The sequence below is a fragment of the Macrobrachium rosenbergii genome, chromosome 25 (genome assembly GCF_040412425.1).
Source record: "Macrobrachium rosenbergii isolate ZJJX-2024 chromosome 25, ASM4041242v1, whole genome shotgun sequence".
In the NCBI taxonomy this organism is placed as follows: domain Eukaryota; kingdom Metazoa; phylum Arthropoda; class Malacostraca; order Decapoda; family Palaemonidae; genus Macrobrachium; species Macrobrachium rosenbergii.
In genome coordinates, this window is record NC_089765.1 from 35,703,660 (window position 1) to 35,729,196 (window position 25,537).

Below are 25,537 nucleotides of genomic sequence, written 5' to 3' on the forward strand. Positions count from 1 at the left end.
AGGGTAATGTACTCCACTGTCGATTGAGTGAGTGTTATAAGGACTGAGTCGGAGGATAGAAAAGGATCAGGGATGAATAACACCAAGGTGGCATGATGAAGTGTAACTTTGATAATGCTTATGGAAATCACTGTTCAGGGTGTAAAGAGGAAAATTAAGAGAATGAAGGATGGAAAGTTACTAGGAGTTAATAGGATTACAAAGAGAAAGCTGGGAAAATGGGTGAGGGAAAATAACTGTAACACTATATAAAAGTAAAGGTGAATGAAAAGACTGTAATACCGGGTGGTTATTGGATGGCGTATGGTAAGATTTTGATTAAGAATGAAAGGCGTATGACGAAAGGATGAGACAGTGGAAGAATAATATGGATGCAGACGAAGACAAGGCTGTGGATCAGTTTTCGTTATGAAATACCTAAGTTTGAGAGTAAAGGGAAAAACTGTTTGCGGCTCGCTTGGACATAGAAAAGAAAGAAGTGATAGTTTCTATGATGGTAGCAAAGTGTGTCAGAATATGTAGAGGGTTTGGTGTAAAAATGGTGTGATAGTTTCTATTATGGTAGCAAAGTGTGTCAGAGTATGTAGAGGGTTTGGTGTAAAAATGGTGATGATGCAAATATCTGTGATGCCTCCGAAGCTGCCAAATATCTTTGTGGACGGAGCTGTGTGAGAAGTCAGAGAATGGGCATTGTGCATAGACGTAGAGTAGTGAGATAAAAAAAAAATTAGCTACGAATTGAGAGTTTGCTGGTTGAAGTTTGCAGATGAAACAGTACTGATCTGGGATGGTGAAGAAAAACTGCCGAAACCAGTGGAAGAGTTTGACATTGTTTGCAAAAGGAAAAAGTTGTAAGAAAATTTGAGTGTGGTTATGAGGTTAAGTGAAAACTAGGAAGATGGAGAAACGAATGTTTATATGGATGGTGGAATATTGGAAGTAGCTGTTAAAATGAGTCACAGTAGGTGAAAGAAGGAAAGTAGGAGGGGGTATGCAATAAACAGGGAAGAAATTAGGAATGTATCTGCTACCAAAGCTGGATTGTAAGAAAGGATTGCTTAGCCAACTCCCGTTTATGGAAGTGCAGTTGAACATGAATAGGGAAAAAAAGGTTGAACCTGATGAGATGAACTGTTTGTATAGTGCATATGGCATGAGATGAACCGAAAGGGTGAGAAATGTTGATACATGTAGAAGCAGTGGTAAAAAGGTTAGCATAGGTAAAAAGATGGATCAGACAGTGCTGGAAAGGTATCGGAAAGAAAGGGCTTTAATATCCAGGTTAATATCCAGGTAGCACAAGTGCATACAAGATAGAGAATATACGAACAATGTGTGTCAGGGACTGCTCATAAACCTTCAGTTGAATGCAGTTGTTCTCCCACGATTCAGCAGTTGAACTACGAATGTGGGCCGTGACTGTTATGTTATCTTTACTGAGAATCCATCCCCTGCTACAGAAAAGGGCTTCATGTTGAAATTGAAATGTGTGATACACACACACACACACACACACACACACACACACACACACACATATATTATATATATATATATATATATATATATATATATATATATATATATATATATATATATATATATATATATATATATATATATATATATATATATATATATATATATATGTATGTATAATACATAGGGAGACATATCACGCAATGGTCTCAGAGCTTACATTTTCTAACACTTGCGTCATGAAGGGTTTTAATCGCTTGCAACAAATTATTTTCTACGCCATGTATCCTGGACACCCTCCTCAATTAAAAGATTATCTGTCATAAGTTGTACACAGATCCCTGAACGCCACACATAATTTTAATATTTCTGTCAAATTTCTCACACAGAATCATAGAAAAGAAAATAGTTTATCTACAAGCCTTTATTTTATTCTAGACCTACACTGTTCTTCCTCTATCAAACCTTTTGTCACTAGCCTTTCATATCTACACTACTCGGAATGGGCGATGCAATAAACAGATATAAGGAAGGATATTGATGTGGAAATTTGTGGAATAAAATAATAGGTCGCAAGTAGACTGGGAGTGGCTGATGCATTGATTAGGGATAATTAAAAGACCGAAGAGAGATATGAACAGATTTGCAAATATTTGTAAAACAAGAAAGTTATATGTAAAGGTGAGTAAGTTTTTAAGGGTAAGAAGAAACCATGAATGTGTGCAGTGATTGGCATTCACGAGTTAATGTAATGTATAGTAGTAGGATAAGAGAAAAAGTCACTGAACTGGTCAAGCCCAGAAGGTGACAGGAAGTATGCACAAGATTTGGAAGAGAATAGGTTGAACCTGTTACCAGTAATTGTTTGTGTAATTTGTGAGGAATGAGGAGGACTGAAAAGGCGAGAAATTCAGTGCTAAAAATAAATGGTAATAATATTATCCTGAGTAAAAGCATGGATATGTGTGTTTTGCAGTGATTTGATCATTTTGGTAAAAGAAGTAGACAATATGTTGTTGAGAAGAGTTTATGAATAGCAGTTAGGAGAAAAGAGGAAAGGAGGACCTCTGAAGTTTTGAAAGGGGTATTGGAAAGAGAGACCTAATATTCAGGCATGCGAGATTGCACAAGACGGAAATAAATAGCATAGTGTGTCTTATGTGAATTCGAAAGGTTGCAAATGAGCCTTCTGTATGGGTATATAAAGTGGCTGATATTGTGGACAGCAATTAAAGTATGGATGTGCCAGTGACTTCTTGTGGCAGTAACGCGCCATACATTTTATTAATTATTAAAAGTTCGAAACAGAGCTTGAGTCCTCATCAGTAACAAAGGTAATTTGCTGTGGCAGAGTAAGTCAGGCAAACCCCAGCCCTAGTGAGGTATATTTTTGTTTTCTTCTGGACAAATATTACACTGCTCTACATTGTACTGGAATGAACAATTTCGTTTTGTAAAAAATGTGCAAATTTGTAGCGTGGTAGGTCGATGGATGAACTGCTAGTGGAATGTAGCAATTTTGTATATCCTGTTTGTTTTTAAAATGCTAACCGGTTTGTGCTGAATTGCCTTGCTGCCTGCCTAGTGCTTGGCTTGTTAGCGTAAACCGTTAATAAAGTCCAATCCGATGGATGTAAGTCATCTGGAAAGCGAAAACCACCGTAGAGTGGTCGTATCCACTAGCAGATCCAGACAAATTTCTAGGCGGAGCCACCATTTTCATATACATATATATATATATATATATATATATATATATATATATATATATATATATATATATATATATATATATATATATATATTTATATTTTTAAAGGACACATATATGCATTTCATAGCTTCAATGCTTTAAGATGTGATGAAAGAATTTTTGGAGCGAGATGGTACTGACCGAGCCGTCAGTTGCAAAATCTTTGTATTCAGCAAATAGTTTGATTCCTCAGCAATATTGGGGTCAGGTGATCTTCCAAGCGTTATGTATATTCGTGAGTACGTGCGTTACTTTGATCTAGATTATGCCAAAATCTGCCCTAAAAGTGAGTTTGATCGTTCATTAACGTGACAGAACTGCAATTGTCCAGTCGTAGCTTTGGAGTGGATCCAGGCTTTGAAAATCGGCAGATAAGGTAGAGTTTCAAATCTCTGTTTTTATGGGAGGAAATTGAACTTGTGATTTTTACCATGATTTTCTAATCATTATGAACTTTTGAACTGGTGTGGGAGATTTAATATGAATATTCATACCTCTTTTATATTATTATTTTGTTATGTTACGTTTGCCATATCTTGGCTATGCATTTTACACTTTCCATTATTGTGTTTTGCATTTCATATATTTTTGGGAGTTTTCTATCATGTTTAATTCTTTCGACAGATGTCTGTGGACTTGGGAGTTTGAGAAAAAGGACATGCAAGTCATTTGCAATGTCAATCTCTTTATGTGGTAGACTGTTTTTTTTTTTACATGACTTTAGTTATTGATTTGGGGAGTATGTGTGATTTTGGGGATTTCCAGGCTATTAGCCATAATGAGACTTCTTTAATCAGAAGTGTTTTGCAGTTTAGAGTTTAGTTATCTGACTTGATAATTCATTTATTATGCATTTTAATCTTTGCTTTGTTTTATTCATTTCTTGTTGGGTTATTCGAATAATAAACCTATTTTTGTAAGAAACTATTGTGTTTCTTTAAATAGTCCATTTGATTGCTTTGAGAGAATGAGTGAGGTCGGGTGGATGAGCTTCGGAAAACGATGAGAGAGAGAGAGAGAGAGAGAGTCGATACACGGAGAGAGAGAGAGAGAGTTGAGAGGAGGAAAAAAATGTGTGTTATCATGGGTCGAATCTTCATACGTCTTTTTCCTGAAGAAGATCGTTAGGATTACGCTACGTACACTTTCAAAAAGTGTTGATTCTGTTCCTGTAACATATAATATATATATATATATATATATATATATATATATATATATATATATATATATATATATATATATATATATATATATATATATATATATATATATATATATATATATATATATGTATATATATAATATATATATAGGGCCTATATATATATTTATATATTTCTCATTTATGTTATTATCTAAATCTTCAATATTATTTTGTTATTATTTTTCACGGGGGGGGGGCACGTGCCCAGGTGCCACCCCCCTGGATCCGCTTGTGGTCGTATCCCTAAGATTTGGTTACCAGTGCCTTGTGGAAGGGTCTGTCAAGAGCCTTAGAAACACCAGGGACAAGTGTTTGATTCCCCAGTTACTTTCGCGTAGTCGTGTAAGGAAGAGTTAGTAAATAAGTCATGTACTGCTAATATTATCTCTTGACAGGAAAACATTTTAAGGTTACCTGTTGTTCAGAAATAACCATAATTATGAAACAATCCAAGTAAAGACAAGCTAGCTTAGGGAAGGAATAAGAAAGTGGCAAATTTTGAAGGTGAATTGAATGAAGGTACACAGTTTCCCCACAGAAGCTGTTGAACGGAAAGATATAAAATAACACAAAGCTACAAAAATAACAAGAGAGCTATACCTATAATTGTTAGTTAAAAAAAAAAAAGCCACTTAGAGTTGACCTTGCCTGAAATTGCTTTATGTAAAAATTTTGAAAGCAAATACTAAACTCATCTAAGTATTAGTTATTTTAAAAACCGAAGTAGGAAAGTAGTCCCTCTTTTCTTTTATTACCCTACAGTCTTAAAAAAAACAAATTATAAATATGTATATATATGTATATATATACATACATACATACATACATGCATAAACAATATAATATATACAGTATACATGTATATAGACAATATGTTGTCTTTGAGTTGTTTTATTTTTTACAAGCTCCATATGTTATTATTACACACACACACACACACACACACACATATATATATATATATATATATATATATATATATATATATATATATATATATATATATATATATATATATATATATATATATATATATATATATATATATATATATATATATATATATATATATATATAAAACCATGCAAGGGGGCGTGCGTTTGAGTATAAACACACCCCTTTCTAAGTGCCTACTTGGAGTTATATTTATACTATGGGAGGAGGATGAGTTTGTTCCCCGTTTTCCACAAGTGCATATGCGTGAGCGGAGGCCCTTTCCGTGCTTCGCTCGGCCATTGGGCTCCAACGTAAACCTCGGTCTATGTCTGTGTACACAAAACATTCGTCACAAGTTGTTGATTTAGAGTACTGCTTTCTTTATGCGTGCGTGCGTGCGTTTGTGTGTATTTTCCGTCCCCACTTTTTGTCGTCTTCCTTATTAAACCTCATCTCTGAACGACCTGGCAGGCCTCCAATTACGCTTCATTACAGAATGCATTACTGGGGACGGGGTGTGTAGAGGTTGGGGTGTAGGGCGGTATGGCAGAAGGATAAATAGAGCTCGGAAGTTTTTGGTCGTTCTTTTGGGGACAGGAGGGGGCGCGAAAGTGGTTAGTTGTTGTAATGTAATTATTTCCTCCCAGCGTTGTAGATTTTCGTGGTCAGTCTTGAAATCTTTTAGAAGACTGGCTGCTCTAGTTGGTCAAGGAAGTTTACACACACTTACCTTGAGCCTCGGTACTTGTCAAGGAAAGTATCAGAGGTTCTTGGAGAGAAGTTTCGCCAAACGGGGAAACGAGGTTGTGTCTATATCTGTAAGTATTGTTGAAAAATCATAGGGATCAAGAAGTATATCCAAAAGGCGAGATACGGCGAGAATTACACACATAAATTCAGAAATAGATTAAAGTCTTGGTGTTTGGTGGAGTCGTTAATTTTGCCGTTGCTAATAAAGAGAACAAACTGCCTAGACTCATGGCTGTTAACAAGTGGGATGCATGCAAGCATGCACTCAGCCTTCAAAATATAGTAACAGTAACGTGTCCTCAATTAGCAAAACTATATTGCAGATAATTTTGTTAATTTTGAATATTTCAGCATAGCACTTAAGACCAATAAATCAACAAGTCGATCTGTGAACACGAGAACAAAAACATTAAAAATTACTTGATGGTTCATTTTTTAAGAAACCTTTCGTAGGTAGTCAGTAAAATTACAGGTAACAAGAGTTTACAATAGAACTGCAAAAAGCAATTGCTTTTAATCATAACATGCTGTTGCAGATGTTCGAATAAAGCCTCCGTAGGAGGGTAGTGCCGTCATTACACCTCATGCGGTGCACTGTATGCATTACCAAAGGTTTTTGCAGCGTCCCTTCGGCCCCTAGTTGCAACCCCGTCATTCCTTTTACTGTATTTCCGTTCTTATTCTCTTTCTTCCATCTTACTTTCCACCCTCTCCTAACAACTGATTCATAGTACAACGCGGAGGTTTTCCTCCTGTTACACTATTCAAACCTTTTTACCGTCAGTTTCCTTTCAGCGCTGAATGACTTCATAGGTCCCTGCGCTTGGCCTTTTGCCTAAATTCTATATTGTATTATCGCCAACTTTGTTTTTTCCAGTACTCGGAAATATTGTTTCTACAGAGCACCGGACGAGAGGCGCAAATGCAAAGACCACAAGGTCTGACACAGGAGTGTCAGACAGAAAGCCGTTGTAGCATTTCGTCGATTTTAGCTTTTCCTTAAAATATCTCGCTAATTTTCTTTAACGTAATATCCTTGGCCTTTAGAAAGGACTTAATCAAATTTGTTAATGTAAACAATATGATGAATGTTTTTAACTGCTGCAGCAACGACGCCGATTATCGTAATTTTTCAGGCCCCAAGTGGGCCAGTCCTCTCTTTCAGCCTCAGAAGTGTTAAGGGAAGACGAGAAAATAATGCCGATACGAAGATCAAACTGTTTTCATCTCCAGTTGCTTGTAACAAAGGCAGAATCTGGAATGCTTGCAGCGTCTTCCAGGTCGGATGTTTCTACCATTTTGAATGACGCCAGAATTCTTGCAGTAGTACATCGTTGCCTCTGTGCATCAGGTGACAAGAGGTGAGGGAGGAAGGAAAACATTTGCAGTCAACGCAAGAAACTTGATCTTTCGATACGGTGCTTTCAGGAGCGCTTTGTTCCTTTGTTAATAGCCGATATACGCCTTAGTGTTGGATCGAATCAGTTCTTCCATAAGCAGAGTTTTATGTATTAGGTGAGCAAAAAGCAAAATATCACGGTGTCCGGGAGGGTAAAATATCACTAACTAAAAGGAATAGGATGAACTAACCCACTATACGTACCCGTAAGGTTTATTAAAATGTAATTTTCATCAATTTCACGTTTCGAGCAAGATCCAGTCTTGAGAAAATGTTGATAATTACGTGTTGCTTCACATATTAAGTGTAATTTGTTCCAACTTGCTTTACAGTTTATGAAAAATCAAAACAAGCTTTTCTTCATGAAATACTGTGTATCCGAAACACATTTCAAGACAACTTCAGCGGCCGTGCTACCAACACATTTTTTAACAGACTCACAACTCGATAGCATTATTAACAGACAACATACACGTCAGGGAGAAAGTTGGGTTTTAAAATAAACTTTCGTTTGGATCACCAAGTAATTATATGAAATATAATGATGCTGTTCGAACGTGATCCAGTCATGGAATCATCCTCCAGCTGCCAAATACTTGAAAGGGCATTTCCGCCAGATAAAAAAAAAAGAGAGAGAGAGAATAGAAATTATTTTTCTTTTATCAGTTTATTCTTATTCCATACTACCTAATCTTTTCAGTTGCTGCTGGTGATCCATTTTATCTTGCTTTCAATGAGTAAGAAATCATCTTCTTTCTACACGTGTGGCTGTCTATCGTCTCTGTTCTTATTATTTTATTTTTAAATTTCCTAAAATTTTCATTCTAGAGAATGAATTATAAACTAGTTTTGAATGATTTTAGATTGATTTTTAAAATTTTGTCCGCCTTCCTATTTATTTTATATAACTTGATAGTAAGTGTTACATATTCTCACTGTTATGATGGTGAGTAAAATGAAAGTAAAAGAGAAAAAGCATACTGGTAAAAAATTTTTCACAAAAGCAAATCTCTCTTAGATACGACTAGAAAGATGCAAATAGAATCTCTTGTCTAAAATTTACTGTCGATGACATTTCAAATAAAATCTACAAAGACTTCGTGAAAAAAAGTGGCCTACCCAATACTCCGTTGTAAAACCGCGAGCACTTACAAGCCTTGATAGCTGAACGCCACGCTTTGCTTAACCCCAAATGACCTCTGATGTCATTTAAAAATAGCGAATTAAAGAGCTAGCCGCTTCAAGCAATCCTCTTTTTCATCCAGTTCTTTGACGTGGAACCATCTCCCTTCCCTTTTTTTTTTTTTTTTTTTTTTTTTTGACCTTTAATGCTTCCGGTGGATCGTCAACCAAGAATTAATGAAAAATGGTCCGTCAATAGTTAGTTTTATATTCATGGCGAATGGCCTAGATTTAAGCAGCTATACTCTCGGTCGTAGCTTCACAAAATTACAGAATCAGCGTAGGAAACTGATGCACGAATTCGTCTTCTGTTCATGAAATCTGACCAAAGAGTGAGACCTTCGGTTGTGATTTTCGAGCCTTTAACTTTGCATAGAAGGCGTAGGCTTCACGTTTTGGTGAGGAAGATATTTTTTTATTATAGCAGATAAATAAAGATTTTGCTCAAGCCTACCGATAAGACTGGAGCATAAGACTACAGTATATATATATATATATATATATATATATATATATATATATATATATATATATATATATAATATATATATATATATATATATATATATATATATATATATATATATATATATTTTATATTTTTTTACCTGATTAAATAAGCAAGCATACGGACAGGAGCGTTATTGTCAAAGGAACATGCTGGCAGCCATATTTCGGAAACAGACCCTCTCCCTCCTCCTCCCCCTGTCCCATCAAACCACAGCCCTGCCAAGCCTCACGACCCTTACCAAAGCAGTTAAAGGCAAAAATTCCTCGCGGGGCATAAAACAAAACAACAACGAGCCGTACGGAATCTGTGATAATAGCAGTATTAAAACCCATTAACACGGACATACCACATCATGCACGGAAGAGAGAGAGAGAGAGAGAGAGAGCGCCTGTTCACACACATTGTCCGGCGCATGCACGCACGTGCTTTCAGTTCGCCTCCCCCTGCCGGAGTGTTTTTATTTTGATTAAACGAGCGGGGCATGAGGCATTCGCGTTGTTTAAGCGGGAATGAATCGCCGATTACGGGATATAAACGGAATGCAATCCTTCGTGACGGGGCCGCATTCGGATGCGAATTTGTTACGCTCGCGTCGACGTAATTTGGCCGGAGGGGGCGTCTGAATGTCCTTTGTCAGTTGGAGGTGCTCGCTGTCGTTAACTCTTTATTTGCTTTCGTTTTATGCGTGATTTAAGAGTTTATTGTATATTCATTCGCTTGTTTGCCTCATTTTTCATTTCATTTAAAGAGGGTTTGCCCTGTTTGGAAGGTCTTGTTTGCATTTCATTTTATTAGAGTTTACCTTTTATTTATGCATTTATTTACTTCATATCTTTGTTAGCTTTTATACACGATTACGGTTTTTCAGTTAGAATTTGTGGTATATTTAACCGCTTGTGCACCGTATTATATGTATCTATGTATGTATTCTTGATATATGTGTGAATATATATACATATTTACACGTATATAATATATATACAGTATATGTATGTATGTATATATATATATATATATATATATATATATATATATATATATATATATATATATATATATATATATATATATAATATACACACACATACTTCATTTACTTGATTTAATCATACAAGTCTCAGAAATTTTGCAGAACCAAGTAAACAAAACCAAATGTTTTTATGTGACAAGTCTTCAAAACGTAACATAGTTAACACAATTTTCACATTTTTAGTGTTATAATAAAAAGCGTATAGCGTTCTGGGGGTTAAGTACACAAAGATTAATGTACAATTTACCTTCATATTCCATGACATGGTGCAATGCTGCTCTGTCATTTTCTGTAATTGTGTTTTTGAGCATTTGCTTGTCTGTATAAATGAAATAGAACTTTGATTACTCTTACTGTATATGGGTAGTATGGTAGTGGTAATAGTAGTAAACTAGGTTTTGAAGCTTTGGAACGTGAGATGTTATTTCTTTCGAATGGGAAATTACACCACGAATGAATGAAATTGAGAACAAATGGGGTGAATCAGTTTCGTTGGGCTGAACTATCACCTGGTGCTTTGGCAAGGGAGACCACTGAGCCCCAACATTTCCAATCTTTTACTGTGAAAGAATGCCTTGAGATTGCCGGTCATGTCAGGCACGTTGTTGAGGTCATTAACCTCAGAACTCGGCATCAGTAATTTAAAACATTCTGAGAAGACAGGTGAATACTCTTTCATTTTTCATTGCAGATGCCTGCATTTCCCTTAGAGATTTTGCGATTTGAGAGATTTAGCGATTTGTTGTTGGAAATTGCTTTTGAAACGAGAATGAAAAGAACCTCCCGAATTGTAGGATGCCGATATTAGCTCATTATGTTCCGAAAGTTCGTTAGTTATCCTTTCAGGTCTCACTTTGAAATAGGAATGAAGACCTCATTCGTTTCAAGATGCGGCAATCAACTCATTCTATTAACAAAGTTAGCGAATTACTTTTTCAAATATCTCTTTTCCAGTAAACATGAAAAAGATACCATTCATTTTCGGGTTGTAGATATTAAATGTACATGTCGGAGAAAAGTTAAGTATACCCTAGTGTAACCAGACCACTGAGCTGACAACCTAGCAACGGGACCTACAGCTTATTGTGGAATCGGAACCACATTATGCCGAGAAATGAATTTCTATCACCAGAAATAAATTCCTCTAATTCTTCATTGGCCGACCGGAGAATCGAACACGGGCTCAGCAGAGTGCTAGCCGAGAACGCTACCGACCCATCCAACGAGGAACTACATGTCGGAGAATTGGTAGTTAATCCATTAGCTAAATGTGGGAGTGATAGCTGTATCCCTGCTGATTACCGCCGATTTCTGTAACCTTCAGGAATCCCTAGATTCTGGTCATAAAGTTCGTAATGATCGGTCTTGGCTTTAGCAACGCTTGTGACCTTGTTGATCATGGAGCCCATATATCCAAACTATGTAGATAGGTTGGTTGACCATTTCTCATAACATTACTGAATTTTTAACCAACAGATCGCAAAAAGTGGTTGCTAATGATCACTACAGTGGCTACAGAAATGTAAATTTTGACGTTCTTAAGATTAAAGTTGTTGACTAATTAATTTTTATAATATATACTCACAATGTGTGATTTGGTTTTAAAAACAAGGTTGTGGCTTATGCAGATAATGCTCCTTTCCTTGCATCAGTACCATCCGCCAAGTATAGGCCTGTGGTTGCTGGCTCGCTTTACAGAGATTTAGCTATAGTTGGTGCAAAGTAAAATTATTGGGGAGGAATATTATACCTTCAAATTGCAAGTAAGATTATTTGTAGGTCTAAGACATTGAACTCCTCCTCCCCCACCCAGATTTATCCGTGGTAGTGTCTCTTTGTTTATCTGTGAATCATTTAAAATGCTAAGTGTCATTCTTGGCTAGAGATTCACTTTTGAGAAAAACCTGATCAGTCATCTTAACTGCACAAATAAAACCTGCACACAGAAATTCTTCCAAGGTCTTTGGAGTCCTGTATATCCTGGTGAAATTTTTTAATCTGCCTTGTTTTCGATATTGGTCTCTGTTTGGTTTTCAGCAGCTGATTTGTATCTCACATTACTGGAAAAAAACCTGAGACCTACTAGATTTCTTACCCAAGATCTTAGTATCAGTCTCTGGCACCATCGTTCATTCAGTTAGCTCGCTGCACAAGAGTTTTAGTTTTCTGTGAAAGAAAACTATCGAGATGGCTATTTGTCTGTCCGTCCGCACTTTTTCTGTCCGCCCTCAGATCTTAAAAAATTACTGAGACTAGAGGGCTGCAAATTGGTATGTTGATCATCCACCCTCCAGTCATCAAACATACCAAATTGCAGCCCTCTAGCCTCAGTTTTTATTTTATTTAAGGTTAAAGTTAGCCACGATCGTGCGTTTGGCACCGCTATAGGTGACAGCAACGGAGGCCACCACCGGGCCGTGAGTGAAAGTTTAATGGGCCGCCGCTGAGTTTCATGGGCCGTGGCTCAGAGTTACCGACAGCATTATACGCTGTACAGAAAACTCGATTGCGCCGAAGAAACTAAGGCGCATTTTTAACTTGTTTTAAATTTTTTCGTAATCCAGATTCTTTGCATTCAGCTCTTCCCAGACTCGTAACCTCTTCTTATGTGAGCTTTAGTACCACATAATTCCATAAATGTTTTATTCTGGTCTTGACAGAATCGTAGAATGATCAGAGTTCGTACTTGGTACAAATTTTTTCTTTCTTCTTGTTGAGCGGGCAGATACGAGCGTCACTTTATAGTTTATTTTCCATTTGTCTTATTCATGTTTATATTTGTATCTTATTAGTTTTTCTTCGTTACCTGTCTTTTATATTTTTTCTCTAATTCTCTTTTTATTTTTTCCTATTGGTGGTTCTTGAGTTTTTAGCATTCTCCTTTAACAACTTTTAATAGTTTTTTAAAACAAGAATGAATAACACTGCATTAATTTTGGAATGCAGTTCAGCATTTAAATAGTCTTATTCAGTTTTAAGATGTAGATATCAGCTAATTAATATTAGAAAGTTGGTGAATTATTTTTTTAATTCTTTTTTGAAGATAACAGTGAAAAACACTTCATTAACTGTATGTTTGAAATTTAGTGAATCACTCTTTCTTCCGACATCTCTTTTGAAATTGGAAAGAAAAAAAAACAACCAAATGGTATCCACCAGAGCTTAATAACCGTTCGTGACTATTTTCCCTTAAAAGCTTCGGTGGTCTCAGGTCGTCGTCTTACCTCTCTTGTGTGGAAGATCTGAATTGCAGATTCCCTAAAAGATATTTCTCCACCCGTCCCATCCTTCAATGCCTCACCCACTAACCCCTTCCCTCCCTTGCCTCAACCGCCAAAAGGCCTTGACCCCTACCCCTTCCAGAATGGCCTGAGAGCCTCCAGAAGGAGACCATTTAAACCTGAAGAAGGCTAAATGAATTTCCTAATTCTTGAAAGCGACTCATCAGTTTTCAGTTGAGCGCCAGAGCTGCGTCCGAAAGCGGGTGTCGGTTGGGGAGTGTTTCGTGATTCTTAGATTAAAGCTGAATTCATCTGATTGGTTACAGGATATGTCCAGTTTTGCAGATGTTCTCTAAATAGTATATTTTATTTCAAGGGAATTTTGATTAAAATCTTGGTAAGTGTGCATTTAACATTCATCGTCTACCAAAGTCGACGCCGGACCAAGAGAATGAACGCGGTGACGGTGTCGAAGGGAGCTGGTTCGTCGGGGATGTACAGGCGTGCCAGCAGGGTTCGCCCCCCCCCCTCCCACCCTTTCTGCTCCCATCCCCTCCCAGCCCTCCTTTCTTCCCTCGCCCCCAAACCAATCCTGGAGACCCACTGATGGAGCTGGAAGATGGCCCCATTTCCTCTGGAATCAACTTCCGACAAGAAATCCAACTTGGTCATCACTTGCTGAAGGGACGGAGGGGAAACAGGAGGGAAAACGGAGGAAGGCATTTTCCATAGACCTTCTTTTAGGAGGAAAACGGAGACCTTCCCCTCCGAGGGGAATGAGGATCATGGCTTTAAAAGGAGGGGCCCATTGCTCACTCTCTCTCTTTCTCTCGCTTCCCGATCTGGCTCAAAGACTTGTTCAGTTACTGCTCCTCTCTCTCTCTCTCTCTCTCTCTCTCTCTCTCTCTCTCTCTCTCTCTCTCTCTCGTTATATATATGTGTATATATATAATATAATATAATATAATATAATATATACACACATATATATACTTATATATACAGGTATATATATATATATATATATATATAGTGTTTGTGTGTGTGTTGTGTATGTATGTATGTAAATGTGCATGTTGTGTATTTAATATAATGCATACGTCCATACCCATGTTATAGTCTTGTGGTATTTTTCTGTGTTGATTGCTTTGAAACAGAGAACTAACATTGTTGTGGTCATCGACCTAGGCATATCCTTTCAAGCACTGATTAAAAGGCGCAGAAAATAGCGACTATAAAAGCTGAAATTAACTTGAAAACTCTGCTTGTTAACTGTCGAATAAGACCTGCCCTTTCCAGTAGACAAATAAATGGTAAAAATAAATTGAAAGCTGAAATAAAAGAAGAAAGTATTTCTGTAATAGAGAAGGTCTGAGCAGCAAGTGATTGTGAACTTGTTGCATGGGAAGGAGTGATAAGCTCGAACCCTTAAGCATGTTGAATGATTAGGTAAAGGTTAAAACTGTTGAGATCAGTTGTGTGAAAAAGCTTTTGGGAATATCAGCAAGAATATTCCAGATAGATAATATGTAGCATCTGTGTATAATGCTTATGACGTCATGTTAACTGTGAAAAAACTAGACTTGTACAGAATCGTGTTGACGTTTGAATAAGAAAGAAAAAGCTCTCTCGTAATAAGTATGTGAAAATATGGGTAAGAGTTACAAATATAAAAAACTAACAAAATAATAAGATGTCTTAAATACGTAGTTTCCTCGAAGTTAAAAATGACATTGATTCTGGAAAAAATAGCACGAGATTTAAGAGAAGAACCTGAATGTAAAATGGAGTTTGAAATTTCAAATTCCAAAGCATGAAAGGCAAGTGATTTAGAAGGTAGTGAATGGAAAACGGAGTCTTTTCGTTAAAAGAGGAATGATGTGGGAGAACTAAGACAATATGAATGATAGTACTAAGACAAAATTCAAAAGAATGCGGAATATTGAAGGAAATTAGAAAAAAATGGGTAATACATTAAAAAATAAAAGGAATTGAGAAAGGAAATTTATTAGGGGAGATTTGTGGATCAAAGGGAGGACTGGAAGCAACAGGAGAGAGAAAAGGCAGGACGAAGAATAGAAAACAGAAACTATCTAAAAGTGAAAGAGAGGGAGAGAAGAGAGAGAGGCACAAGATCCAACCCGGATGAAATATGGGAATACATAAAGTGGCGGAAGGCGGGAGGAAAAGGAAAGGAAGAGAGAATAAGGAAATATTGGTCGCAAGTTTGTCATAGCCCAGACGTTCATTGACAGCCTGAATCTATGGCCCAGTGAGTTTGGAACCGACTTTCTCTCTCTCTCTCTCTCTCTCTCTCTCTCTCTCTCTCTCTCTCTCTCTCTCTCTCTCTCTCTCTCACACACACACACACACACACACACACACACTTCTCTGGGGAGAAGTTGAAGGAGTGGGGGCTTTTATCATCCCTCCTACCGCCCTCTCCCCCCCCCTCTCAAAACACCCAACCGTGCCCTCTAACCTGAATAGATTCTTTCCGTGTCTCGATCTCGGAAATTGAGGCAGGAGAGGTTGGTCTCGCTTCTACGAGAAATTAGGCCTACTTCAGGATTTCGTCTCATTAAACAGCTAACCAAATCAGCTATCTGATTTAATATTATTTTTTTTTACTATATATACGAACTGGGCATCTTTGAGATTGGTTTTTGATTTTTTATATAATTTAGGGGTGCAGTGAGAATGCTCGCCAACGTAGGAAGAATTTTTTTTACACTTATTTTGATTAAAAGCCAAATTTAAATAATTTCGAAATCGTAATTTTCAGGGAAACGTTTTCGCAATCTAGGCTTAAATAAAAAGTGGTCGTTCAATGGGGAACTTGCTTTTATGAGGAATAACGAGTCTTTGCATATCTGTTATTTACTACACAAAAAAATATTACTAATGTGGTTTAAAAAGAGGCCGTGTGACTTGTGAGGTAAATAGTAAATGTAATCACCAATGTGAATTAAGATTAGCTTTGTGAGGCACTAATTTCTGTATCGTCTAATTTCGACGAAGCAATTAACTCCAATGGAGTAGCTGAGTAAAATTACTTGAAATCAGAAATCATTCTCCATAAGAAAAGTGAATCAAGCACTCAAACCTCGTCCATCTTTGGGAGTAATTCCAGGGCAAAGGAGCTTTGGGAATTCGGTAATTACAGTTTATTTTGTTGGTGTCAATGTTGTCCTTGGTATATACTTATATTCGAGAAGTAAAGTCATTGGTCAGTCTACATCCAAACCTTGGATGACTGTATGGCAATAAATGAAGTTTCATAATCCAGCACCTGTGATGTTTATGCAAGACATTTTTTATAGCTTACAGAAGTCTTTATAGCTTACAGAAGTAAAATGAAGTGAAAATGATGATTATGTTGTATTCCACCTATGGGAGATACGGTGAACACGAATTATTTGTAAAAGTTATTGAAGAGAAGCAGCAGTTTTCAAAAATTTCTTAAAGTTCATGAACTTTGTGTTATTCTTAATTATAATTCTAGTCATTGTAATTGTAATCATTATTTTAGACATGTCTGAGTACAAATTAATGTTATTGCTGGTATCTTGATGTTTAATAATAAATTTCATTTAACAAAATCACATGATGTATTTATTCCCATTGATCTTTTTGTCACAACCATTTTTCTTACCCGGCTGTTGATGTGGTATAAGGGTTTCTCTCTCTCTCTCTCTCTCTCTCTCTCTCTCTCTCTCTCTCTCTCTCTCTCTCTCTCTCAGACTGAAGTACTGCTTCTTTTTAGTGGGTAACTCCAGTCTGTGGAATCAGATTTAGAACAAATTAGGACACAGTCCATTTCTTAGATTGGAACTAAAGATACGCGCAAAAGAAAATATTCATATCGCGGTATTGAGCTGGCGTGGGAGGATGAAGATCGAAGGGTATATAGAAATGAATTTACTTTTTTGTTAGTTAGCTAAAAGGGTTTAATTTTCCACTTATTGGAGAATTGTTTGTGATACTCCATGACCTAAATATGGGAGTGGTAGCTCAACCTTGTTATAGTATGTCGAGTTTGAACGTTTGTTGGCATAACATCTGAGAACCTGTGCTGAGAGTATTCATCTGTTCCCTAGTTCGTAGTTTAGCCTTCACAAGGGCCTTGGTGCCTCTAGTGCACTTCTTTTGGTGTCCTGTTTCGTAAGGAGAAATCCCCAGATTCTGTTCCCGAAATTCATATGACTCATCTTTACTTAACTAATACCAACACAGTGTCAATTATGAGACGTAGTTTTGAAATTTTGCCCGTTAAGAGTAGGTGGAGCATTTCCTGGTAGCACTTTTGAATCTTTAACTCAAATATTGCAAAGATTAATCATTATCGGGCACTGTATTGACTACCGGAATGTAATCTTTAGTGTGGTGTTCTTCTGGGAAGAGTTTATGACCCGCTCCCATTGGTATTATATACACACTCTGTGGTGTTTGTCCCTGAAAACAAGCTTGTTGTTTATGCAGATAACGCTATTTTCAATTATCCCACCTCTTAAATATAGCTGTACAAATAGTGAATCTCTTAACAGAGATGTAATGCATTTGCTAATAATGGGAATGAAACCTCAAAGTATTCCTCTATACAGGCAACCCACTTAGAATTCCAGTTGTCATTCTTGACTTATGTTTCCCTTTTGAGAAACCACCGGTCTATCTTGATCAGTTGCACCAGAAATCAGTACATCGAAAAAGCCATTCAGGTTTTTAGGGGTCGGTCTATCCAGAGGTAATGCTTTTATTCATTTATTCTTTATTGCTTCGAATATTGTTCCAAGTGTGGTCTTCAACAGCTGACTCACAACGTAAATTGGTTGACAGGAAACTGAGCTAAATTAAATTTATTATTCCTGATCGTAGTATGTATATCTGACACCGTCATTCTAGTAGCGTATTCTTCATGTTTTAGGAACTTTTTTCATAATCCTAATCATCCATTATATTCAGATCTTCCCACAATGTACCGAGTACCACACAGTACTGCTATTTCAGTTCCAATAGTCTTGCCTTTTATTTCTGGTGATTCTGGGACTATGTTATTCAGTTGACTCGTTGGAGCTTCAATGTTCCTCGTTGGGAATTGTGAGCTTCTAGGCCCGAGTTCCACAATCAGCTTAGTATTTCTGGTCCTGTTGCTAACCTGTAGTAAACCAATTGGTTCTTAGCCACGTAAAATAAGTCTAATCCTTCGGGCCAGCCCTAGGAGAGCTGTTAATTAGCTCAGTGGTCTGGTAAAACTAAGGTATACTTTTCCGAGTGTTCAAATTGGATGCAATTGCTTTTTTTGTGGAGCAGGCTCACTTGGCCCCATTTCAACTTTTTATTTTTATCGTAATTTTACGTTAATTTTTTTTATTTTTGTTTTTATATTTCCTTGACCGCACAGTGCTCCGTTCCCTTTTCGGCTCTGGGACTTGTTCCATTTTGCTTTACAGGTTAGATTTGCGGCCTGTCTAATGATGATAGATATTTTAGTATTGTTAGTTTTTCTTAACAGATAAGTATAATTTAAGCTCTTAATGTATTGGGATACGATAAGCCAGGTATACCGCTTGTCCTTATTAACTTTGTTTTAATTTCCCAAGTTCTCATTTGAATGCCATTCCAACTGGGTTTGACATGAAGAATATTAATGAGGAATCGAATGTACATATATATATATATATATATATATATATATATATATATATATATATATATATATATGTGTGTGTGTGTGTGTGTGTGTGTGTGTGTATATATATATATATATATATATATATATATATATATATATATATATATATATATATATTTATATTTATATAGCTTAGTTAGCCTTCTTTGTGACCGGTGGCCTGATCCTAAAATGTCTATCCTGTAAATATGGCGAATAATTTAGCATCACGAAATGCAGTTATAACATCACTGGCACCATTGACCCCGACAATACAACGCTTACTAGAATTTATTGTATTTAGTTTCCAATAAAAACTTCATAGTGGTATCCACTATCATCAGATATGCAAGGTAGGGGTTAAGGAATAGAGATAAAGAGAAAAAATGAAAGATGATAAATAATTAAGGACACATTTTGTATAAGTAATTCTCATTAATATACCTTGAATTTTCTTTTAAAGAATATTTCAATTATGCACAAATAAGTTAACTGTCTGTAAAAATTTCTTACTTAACTTGCTTAAGGACTGTCTCCTCGTGAAGATCAATCGTAAAATTTAATTTTAGGATTGTTATTTTGTATCATAGGCAGGCAATCGCGCCCGGAAATTGATGATAAGTGACAAACCACCTCTTTAATAGAGGTTTGTCCGTATGTGTATATATATATATATATATATATATATATATATATATATATATATATATATATATATATCATGTTTTCTGATGGTTTGTTTTGTTTTTAAAGTACCTTGTTCTAATTGTTTACCTGCTCTCTGGTATTTTGTGTAGGGAGGCGAGGTGTCATTCGTCTCTCCATATTTTTTGTTTTTTATTTCAAGTCAGTCAGATTTCAGGCAGCACACACTGTCTAGTTCTCAGCGTTGGATTTCAAGTATCGCCTTGTGGTTGGTGATGGCAGTAGCAGCAGAGGTTGTTCGCCAATGATGGTTTTGCACAGCAGCTGGCAATGGTTTTCTCTAGACAGCGGAGGAGGACCTTGACCTAGTTCCCGAGGAGATGGTGTCAGCATGGAAGTGTGCGATGGTGGCTCCTGAGGATTTTGTTCCTGAAGAGGAGTGGCTCCTGAGGATTTTGTTCCCAAAGAGGAGTGGCTCCTGAGGATTTTGTTCCTGAAGAGGAGTGGCTCCTGAGGATTTTGTTCCCGAAGAGGAGTGGCTCCTGAGGATTTTGTTCCCGAAGAGGAGTGGCTCCTGAGGGTTTTGTTCCCGAAGAGGAGTAGGAGACTCATGTGTAGTCCCTGGTTTTTCCAGAAGAGGGTGTTCTTCTGTGGCAGCTGAGAAGCTGTGGTCAGCATGGAAGTGTTCGATAGTTGTCCTCGTGGTTCTTCAAGTGTCTCTCACTCTCCGTGCGTCTCAAGAGTGGATCTTTTGCGATTCTTATGGTTGTCATTAATATTTGACAAGGTTATTATTATGGTCATTAATACATGACGGGCATGGTTGTCATTAATATATGATGAGGTTATTATGTGTTGGAGTCAGTATGACTCCTCTTTATTTATGATTGTTATTGTTGATGAAGCAAGTGTAGCTCTTGTTATTATTGAGTAATGTTATGCATGTTTATTATTTTTTACTGTTTTACTGTTGCTGGGATTTTTTGTTATTTATGGGTTATTATTGTGCAAAGTTATGTGTGTTTATTATTATTGACCGTTTTATTGCTGCTTTGAATTTTCTTTATTTAATGGTTATCGAGCCATTATTGTGCTGTTTGAAGTTATTATTGATTATTATTTTTGATGTTTTGCTATGCTGTCTGAAATCTGGTCTCATATGTACATTTTTATATTATAGTAATGGCACCCTTCTCCTTGAGATTGTCACAGTCCTTCAGACCTCTCCTAGTCCCCAATACTTAAGATCTTATTTTTAAAGAACCTGACAGCCCCACAGAAATAGGGGTTCGTTACAATATATACATATATATGTATATATATATAATATAATATATATATATATATATATATATATATATATATATATATATATATATATATATATATATATATATATATATATATACTTATATATGCAGTGTGTATATATATATACATATATGCAGTATATATATATATATATATATATATATATATATATATATATATATATATATATATATATATATATATATATATATATATATATATATATATATATATATATATATATATATTCTTATATATACAGTATATATATATATATATATATATTTATATATATATTTATATTTTTATATGTATACATGTTTTTTTCTTTTAAACATTTAACCTTTTCCCAAGAGCAGGGCTCAAGAGAAATTACCAGACAATGTTGCTCTGCCACATTCTAACTTCACTTCTAGAATCACGGGTGAGCCTCCCAAAAAAAATTCACAGTATGACGACCTTCTTCAAACCCTACACAGAGGGTTGATTAAAAGCGATTCGATCTCAACTATGGCTACTGAGCTATTCACCTCTGATCTTGGACACTGCCCACACTCTCATTTACTTGGTATTGAGGGTCATCCTATCCAGTACCCCAGCGTAATCAACCCAGCACTTAATAATTCGACCTCTCCTTTCCCTCTTAACATCTTCAAATGATACGCTCTTTTCACCAGCCCATCATCCTCCATTCTTTCCACATGACCAAACTATGTCAAAACCCTCTTATCCACCCCATCACCTACACTAACCTTTTTAACCTTTTTACCCCTTTTTTTCACGTGTCCATTCATCACTCTAAGTTTTCGCCATCCTCCCATACTAGGCAAACAATTCATCTCGACAACTTTAACCTTTTTCTTTGACGTGCACACGACATCCACACTCCATAGCATCGCTCAACCATTCGCCCTTACATTTCTACCTTGGCCCCCATAGACACTCCAATGCTCCTCCAGTTTTATTTTGTATGTACCTTGCTATCTTCTTTGCTTCACTTATTCTGTGAACCGCCTTCTTCTCTCATCTTGGCATCATACATTATATATACTCCCAAATACTTGTAAGAGTCAACTGCTTCCATTCATTCACCTTCCTTACTGACATTCATTGTTCAGTCTTCCTTGTTTCCATCTACCTTCATGTTATTCGTCCTTATGGTTACTTATAATAATTTTTATTTTTGTTTATACCAGTACTTTCAGTCCTTCACCAGTTTTTACGGTATATCTCAATTCATATTTTTTTACACACACACACACACACACACACACACACACACACACACACACACACACACACACACATATATATATAATTTTGTGGAATTGTATTTTTTATGTTTCGCCATTTCTATTTTTATGTATTGGCAAACAGTAAGAAAGCCAAGAGAAAGCTCAGATAAAAATGTTGAGTTGCATAGAAAGAATCGTAAGAATCAAGGTATGTAAATTTAGGTATTACCAAAATCCCAGTCTGCAAGAGGAAGATCAATCTGATTATTTAGGAGATGGTTAGCAAAATATGGGATGTGCCTATGGAAAGTAAGAAATACGATTAGGTCACTGGTTTATCAAACAACCTTTTTTAATGATTGTTATTTGGTATGTATTCAAATAATTTCAAATAGCCGGGGAAAAAGATTTGCTAGCTATTCTGGCGTCGTTGACATGACTTTTGAAAATGTGAAAACAGTGTTAGCAAATGTATGCTAAGGGTTGTACCGGTTCTTTTGCCCCATTTTGGAAAAAAAAAATTTTCATGTGTCCCTCAGCAAGACATTTTGAAGAATGGACAAAAGGATTTTGAGGAAACTGGGCTAAACTACTCTGGTTATTACGTTTCTTTTTCTTGATGTAGTTTTTTCACAGCAGTTGGAATTATAATGATCGTTGCAACAGTGAGTTAGCTGCGATATGCTAACTTCATAACGTGATACTGTATTTTATTGGAAATTATATGGAATGTTGAAGTTAGGGCTAAATTTAATTGCGTCAGTCATCTCTGCATACAGGTTTGCAGCTTGTTTCAGGAGGAAAGGAAATTTTTTTATTTATTTTTATAGGACATATGCTTCAACCTTATACATGTCATTAATGTGTTGAATAACCTTTTCCCATTCTCTTTTTTTCTGTAATGTGATGATTTTATCAAGAATTGCTACTCCTGAACCTATATAATCTTGGTATTCGTATAACACAAAATCAGTCATTTCAGGTTAAAAACATTTGGAGTCTCATGAGTTTTTCACTCTTTTTATTTTCATCGTTGAACACCACACAATTTGATCCTTTTGGTACATCTTTTGATGCAAATATTAAAGTATCACTCATTTGAAAACATGAAAAAAGAACCGTCATACAATAACTCCTTATTGCCCTCCCAGTTGAAATCCTAATCGTTTCTGTCAAATGGGTTCAATTTTTTTTCATTTGGCATCGCACTAGCAAACACTGTAAAGAGATCTTGTCATGCCGGGCGATTCAAATGGTATATTGATACCATTAATTTGGAACACTTTAGATACATTTTGTCTTTTGAAGTTTTTATGTATCGTACCCAAGTTATGTACTGATATCGCGATTCGAGTTTTCTGTAACATTCCGTCACTCAACTTATAAAAAGGTAAACGTACTGTAACTATTTGTTACCCACCGGAGTTTTAATGTAGTGAACTTCTACACCGTTCAGCTCGGGACATTGTTTTCGAAGTTTTCTAGAATTACAGACATCACCTCTTATGTCTGTGCTTGGTAAGTAAACCCAGGCGCATAATGGGTGGGTGCAATGACAGACGAAAGCGACGGATCGGGCGCCTCGCCCATGGACGAAGACGCCGAGTAGTGCAAAGTAGCCGCTGCTGAAGCAGCGTTATTTGGATGCAGGCTGTGAGCGTACTGACTCGTCTGGAAACTGGAACTGGAATAGGCCGATTGGTTCATCATGGACGCGTAAGAATGAGGGATGGAGGGAGAGCTGATGCCTCTCATGTGAGCCTGTTGGTAATAGCTTCCCACGTCAAGGAACGGCGGGGTGTACGGAGGCGGGGAGGAGAACTGCGGGTGGTGGGCGTGGTGCGTCGGAACGGGCTTTCCGTCTCGTACGAGTACCGGTACCGGTACACGGCGCGGAGATGCCAGAGGTGCCAGGTCCATGCCCCGGTCGGTTCGCTGCTTTTTCGTTTTGTAGCGGTGGTTTTGAAACCAGATTTTTACCTGTTGGAGATAAAGTTGAATGTAATGTATGATTCACAAGTCATTGCATTTAGTATAGTGCCATATCGTTTTGTATAGCTGGATATATATATAAAAGTATATTTCTTCTTTCAGTATGTTTTGATGGGTATAGAAATTATGCTGCCATTTATATGCTGAATACAACATTTACTTACACACACACACACACACACACACACACCCATAAAGTAGCATGCATTTGGAGTAATTGAAACTGATGCAAATCGCTCTTTGCAAGACATTTTTTCATTGAATTTTGACGATTTCATCATGGGTCATGGTGTAATAGCCATTCCAAAATCTTAATTTTTGCCACCAAGGTTATAATTACAGCTTTAAAAATCTTTCCAATACTTTCCTGAAGACTTGGTATAGTAGAGAACAATCAGAAATTTCCTTCTGTAGCTGCCTTTAGTGACCTTGATCTTGGCCATCTAAAACTTTACCAGGATCTCAGTGTTAGCAGCGGTCAGTGACCTTGATCTTGGCCCTAATAAACTTCACCTGGACCTTGGTTTTAGTTGCTTTTGGTAACCCTGATCTTGTTCTGAAAACACTTTGCTTGAGTCATAGTTTTAGTTGCTTTTAGTTACCTTGAGCTTAGCCTTCTTAAACTTGACCTGGGCCTCAGAAGGAATTGCTTGACCTACATGTTCAATCTTTCAAGTGTTGAGGAGCAATGATATCCAGTACAGGTTCACTTCACTTGGAATTTTAGTAAAGGGTTACAAAAGTGTTATGTCATGTCCATATGTAGATGAGATGATGTTGAAAGGGAGATGGCTTGTACATGTCCTTTGCACAACCCTTTGGGAGAATAGTACACGACCTTATTAGTTGGACTGCTATGGAACCAAAGAAGTTACAAGACCCAGACCTACTTCAGTGAGAACAGTGAAAAATGAGGCTGGAGGTGAGTAGAGATTTGTGGATGACAAAGGACAAGGAAGAGATGATTGACGGAATTTACATTGGACCTACACATCACGTGGCGGCGGGGTCAGTGATGATGATCATATTAGTCCTCTTACACTTTACCTGACCTTCAGAAAGAATTACTTTAGTGATCTTGATCTTGGCCTTTCTTAAACATTACCTGAGCCAAAGTTTTAATTGTTTTTAATGACCTTGATCTTGTCATTCATAAACTTTACCTGGGCCTCAGAAGGTATTATTTTTTTAGTGACCTTGATCTTGGTCTTCTTA

At 36.6% G+C, this 25,537-nt stretch overlaps 1 protein-coding gene and 1 long non-coding RNA gene across 5 annotated transcripts in view; one reads left to right on the plus strand and one right to left on the minus strand.

Moving 5' to 3' along the window:
• Positions 1-25,537, plus strand: part of LOC136852560 (uncharacterized) — a 364,973-nt gene that overhangs the window by 268,874 nt on the left and 70,562 nt on the right. The gene's annotated exons all lie outside the window — the stretch shown is intronic.
• Positions 23,335-25,537, minus strand: part of LOC136852556 (homeobox protein Nkx-2.2a-like) — a 221,554-nt gene continuing 219,351 nt past the window's right edge. For 3 of the 4 annotated variants that reach the window (XM_067127322.1, XM_067127321.1, XM_067127323.1), the window contains one exon: positions 23,335-24,310. In XM_067127322.1, coding sequence (XP_066983423.1) covers positions 23,834-24,310 — 477 coding nt within the window. In that variant the 3' untranslated portion in view covers positions 23,335-23,833. The remainder of the gene's footprint in view (positions 24,311-25,537) is intronic. The other variant, XM_067127324.1, reaches the window with a different exon arrangement.